Source organism: Girardinichthys multiradiatus, chromosome 8 (assembly GCF_021462225.1).
Source record: "Girardinichthys multiradiatus isolate DD_20200921_A chromosome 8, DD_fGirMul_XY1, whole genome shotgun sequence".
In the NCBI taxonomy this organism is placed as follows: domain Eukaryota; kingdom Metazoa; phylum Chordata; class Actinopteri; order Cyprinodontiformes; family Goodeidae; genus Girardinichthys; species Girardinichthys multiradiatus.
In genome coordinates, this window is record NC_061801.1 from 25,248,825 (window position 1) to 25,253,968 (window position 5,144).

General features: G+C 38.2%; 1 protein-coding gene across 1 annotated transcript; it reads right to left on the reverse strand.

Moving 5' to 3' along the window:
* Nucleotides 1–1,028: 1,028 nt before the first annotated feature.
* On the reverse strand, nucleotides 1,029–2,783 carry orai1b (ORAI calcium release-activated calcium modulator 1b). The gene is made up of 2 exons (XM_047372928.1): nucleotides 2,475–2,783; nucleotides 1,029–2,393 (listed from the first exon to the last, which is right to left on the reverse strand). Exons 1-2 carry the CDS (start codon nucleotides 2,586–2,588, stop codon nucleotides 1,836–1,838), a joined length of 672 nt encoding a protein of 223 aa, XP_047228884.1. The 5' UTR covers nucleotides 2,589–2,783; the 3' UTR covers nucleotides 1,029–1,835.
* Nucleotides 2,784–5,144: the final 2,361 nt, after the last annotated feature.

Below are 5,144 nucleotides of genomic sequence, written 5' to 3' on the forward strand. Positions count from 1 at the left end.
GCTTTCTTCTTGCCACTCTTCCATAAAGGCCAGATTTGTGCAGTGTACGACTGATTGTTGTCCTATGGACAGACTCTCCCACCTCAGCTGCAGATCTCTGCAGTTCATCCAGAGTGATCATGGGCCTCTTGGCTGCATCTCTGATCAGTCTTCTCCTTGTTCGAGATGAAAGTTTAGAGGGACGGCCGGGTCTTGGTAGATTTGCAGTGGTCTGATACTCCTTCCATTTCAAAATGATTGCTTGCACAGTGCTCCTTGGGATGTTTAAAGCTTGGGAAATGTTTTTGTATCCAAATCCGGCTTTAAACTTCTCCACAACAGTATCTCAGACCTGCCTGGTGTGTTCCTTGGTCTTCATGATGCTCTCTGGGCTTTGAACAGAACCTTGAGACTATCACAGAGCAGGTGCATTTATATGGAGACTTGATTACACACAGGTGGATTCTATTTATCATAATCAGTCATTTGGGACAACATTGGATCATTCAGAGATCCTCACTGAACTTCTGGAGTGAGTTTGCTGCACTGAAAGTAAAGGGGCCGAATAATATTGCACGCCCCACTTTTCAGTTTTTTATTTGTTAAAAAAGTTTGACACATCCAATAAATTTCATTTGTTGTTGATTCTTCACAAAACATTAGAATTTTATATCTTTATGTCTGAAGCCTGAAATGTGGCAAAAGGTTGAAAAGTTCAAGGGGGGCGAATACTTTCGCAAGTCACTGTAGTAACACATTCAAAACACACAGATTAAACTGCTGAGAACAAATCACCAGACAAGTGTGAGTAAACAACTGGTGCCTAGGGGTCTGTAGTGAGTATAGGATAAAAGTTACATCGTTATCAGGATATGACTTTAAAATGTGTAATAAGATTACATTATAGAACAATAACAAAAGAAAAAAATCACACAAGTAATAGATTTGTTTAAATGGAGGTATCTTGATTAGAATGTTTTGATGAGCTGTAATTTTTATGGATAAAACTAATGATGCCGTGTGTTGGACACCTAAACCTCGAATCCCACTTCGTTAAAAACCGTTTAATAAAACAACAGACATCAGCACTCTAATACTGTAAGGTTGGCAGTTCATTAGTCAACACATACAGAAAACAGTTGAAATACAGTGACAATAGATTCTTTTAAACACACAAAAAGTTAAAAGGCTGTGCTTCACAAACACAGCAGTGCAATACTCAAGAAACATGTGCTAAGCTGAAAGATAAATAAAATGCAGCAGGTAACAGAAATTAGTCCAAGGATGAGATGTCTGCCGTAATGCATAAAGAGGCATCAGTTAACCAATTACACCTTGACAGGCTCTGATCTGTGATTAACAGGTCAATAAATCTCATTGTTTTCCTTCCTGTAAATTAAATGCATTGAATTTAGAGCTCACACCACTTTTGGTCTAAAAACACAACAACCAACAACATGTACAACATGTAATTCCTTGATTTCCAGTTTACTTCAGCGCTACAACCTCAACCAAGGAAGCTGCAGCATGTTTTTTACTCTTATTTTATATTCTTTTGAGCAAAAATAAACAAAACATTAAACTCAGCAGGTCAAACATAAAAAAAAAAAACTTGATATGGGGTTTAGCCAGAAAATGTGTGATGTGCGCATCTCTAATGAGTGATACAATCCTATTAAGGTCTACATGCATTATGGTACCTTCATGAGTTCACAGTAAGATCAAATGTGTCTTCTAAAAAAATATAAACTCAAAAGTAAATTTCAAATGGCAAGAGATCTTCTTTCTTGTAAAAATTGAAGTCCAAGATGTTGCCTTCTCAAGGAGTTCCAAAACAGATGCATATGCATATTTGTCTATGGGAACTGTGAGCTTGGCGATTGTAAAATGGAAGATTCCCCCCTGTTGTCGAGCTCGTTTTGAAGCCTGGTGAGATTAGACAGCTCCTCGAGCTCCTGGAACTGTCTGTCAGTCTTGTGGCTGACCAACGAGCGATAAAAATGCACAGCAAAGACTATGAAGATTAACCCAAAGGGGACCATAATGGAGGTTGAGGTAATAGCAGCAGCCACACCAGAGGAGACTGTATTGTTGCTGGATTTGTCGGGCTTAATGGGCAAAAATTTGACCCAGCAGAGCAGAACCACCTCAGCGAGGAAGAGTAAAGTGCCAATGACAGTTGAAAAAGCCCACGCCAGCTCAATGTGTCTGTGCATCCGCTCATGTGGAGACTCCTTCACAGAGTTGAGGTTGTGCACGTTGCTGACGGCCTCTATGTTTGGCAGAATGCAGGTGCTGACCATCAGAGCAAACAGGTGAACAGCAACAAGCACAGTGGTGCAGGCACTGAAGGCGATCAGGAGAGCAGGTGGGTATGGATAACTGTTGTCCAGTTGCACTTCCACCATAGCAACCTAACAGCAAAGGAAAACCAAAAGTCGTATGATTAGTTAATCAACAGAGGGCTAGATATTACAATATAACGTTAGTTTTACCATAGCAAACCCGGAAAGCAAAGCTGATGTCCGACTCGAAGCTTTCAGTTTGGCTCGACTCAGATACAGCTTCCTCCAGGACAGGGCTTGCAGTGAATGCTCGTTTAGACTCATGTTGCGCTAGTTTTCAACACCGGCAGAGCAGCGCAACTGTTTGGAACCCTTGCGCCACAAGACAGAAAAGAGCGTCCAACTACGTCCCCTCAGAAAGCATTTAGGCTCGCCTGATGACTGGAACTGCGGAAGCTATTTTTTCCACCCACAGTCCTCAGCGTGCTGATCTGCTTTGCACCTTATATTACCCACAATTCTACGCGCGACGAAGGCAACATCCGCAAGTAAAGAGTGACGGGAATTACGAGTCTTTACCGGGATCCGAGTCTTTTGGCTCACTTCATTAAAAACAGTTTCCCTTTTCAGATCTAAAATTGTTCTGAACTTCTCAGTTAATTAGAATTTGGTCGAAACTGTATTTCTTTTAGTGCTTCAGTTAAAAAAAAACTCATTATAGGTTTATTACACACCATGATATATCTTACAGTTGATGTCTGTTATTTGTTTAATGATTGTGGCTAACAGCAAAAGACACCCAAATTCAGCTTCACAGAAAATTAGAAGATTCCATGAGACCAGTGATTCCAGGCTGGAGTCAGTGCTTCAACAGCCACCACACACAGATGTATCAAGGACATGGGCTACAAATATTGTTTTTCCTGTGCCAAGCCATTCCTGAGTCATGGATGACTGAACTATTGCTCAGTTGTTCAAACTGGTTCAAAGTTCTCTTTTAGCTGTGGCGTTTAGTTAGCGAAGACCTGGACCAACAACAGCAGATGTTGGTCCAGGTTGTTTTCTCAAGTACAAAGTCAGCACAGCCATCTACCAGTGAATTTAGCAGCAATTTTATGGAGATGATGGTTTTATTTTCCAGTGGGACTCATCACCTGCTCTCACAGCCAAACATACATTTACTTGGTTTAATGTCCATGATATCACCGTGCTTAAATGGCCAGCAAACTTGCTTGACCTACTGTCAAGACTAAGGTGAGAGACGAGACACAATACCCAACAATAAGGCAAAGCTGATTTTTCACTTCCTAACTTAAAGGATTAGGCCCAAAAGTCTATCTAATTGGATATACTTTTGGACAGATGTAAAGGGTAATGCAGTTTTGATAAAACGATGTGAAAAAAGAGCTACAAACAGTAAGTATAATATAAATGAAGGCTCTCAAAAAACTCAATGCATTATGCCTTTTTTGTTGACACCAGAGGCATGGCTACTTGGAAACTAATTTATTCTTTATTAAATAATGATTTACAACAAAATAGCAAAACAAAAGCTGACCATGACATGCTGTTCTATAGGTGACTAACTATATCTAAAGTGAATTTGATTGATTTTACAGAAAAGTCTGGATAGTGACTTATATGTGTCTAAACATGCAATTGTAAAATAAAAATTCAGTTCCAAGTACTTAAATTTTTACATTTCTGTATTCAATAACTGTACCATATGTTGGATGTGTAAAAAATTTGTGAAACATTTAATATTACATACAAGTGTCTAATAACAAAATTTCCTTTTTCCCACAAACAGCAACATCTCTGCCTTTTAATGTGATTGTATAATCCTAGTTTGTCGTAGCACTTCGCTGTGTGTCAGTATATTCAGAGTGAGTCTTTAGCCACTGTAATCAATGCAGTAACATATTCTGTTGTACAAATTAAATAGACACACATTATCAAAAGGAAAAAAACTGCCCTCAGACAAGAGTGAATTTCTAATGTTCCCATAAAAGAGTTGGCACATATAGCCCAATCGGTCATGACAAACACAAAGTAGACTCTGGCCTGAAGTTGTGAAGTAAATAGTTAGCAACACACATCATATAATTATACATACTTAATCATGTCTCTGTAAAGTGTGAAAAACTGGCAATGCTGCAAAAATAAAATCTGGGCCTCAGGAAATCAGATCACATACATCATCTCGAAAATAATAAGATTTAGTTGAGGTGAAACATGAAAACATATTTGTTTCACTTCTACCTTTCTTTTGTTGTGGCACTGTAAAGGTTGTTCAGTTTGGAAATTAGGTAACATCTAGCCAAAAATACAGTTGTACGAATTTGCTAATTAAAAATCTTACACTAGGTTGTTTCATAGGGGATTTGGGACATGTTAGATATAAGTAATGTAACAATGGCCCGTGTTTAGGCTGAGAACTGCAAATCAAAATCCAAAGCGTAATCATTTTAGATTCATTATATTTTACTATTCGCAATGGTGAATTAGTTTAAATAATTCAAAAATATTAGTAGGAATAAAAATATAAAGTAGGTATATTTTTTGATAATATGACATAACCTTATTCGGAACAAAAACATGTGTTAAGATCGCCATCTAATGTTTAAATGCTAAGGTGTTATTTGGTGTATGACACACTTTACTCATTTCTAAATATAGAAAAAAGGTAAACAAATCCTAAATTTCGTTGGCTTAAAGATGATTAATTAAATGACCCGCATCCTCACGTCTCTGAAAAAAAAAAAAGCTGCTTTAATGCGTCGTAAACCGATGTTATGTAATGAAGGCGTCTGGTTTGTAAAAACAGTTGAGAAGCAGCGGAGTGACATGCAATGACGTTGTCCAACAATGTTTTGGTTC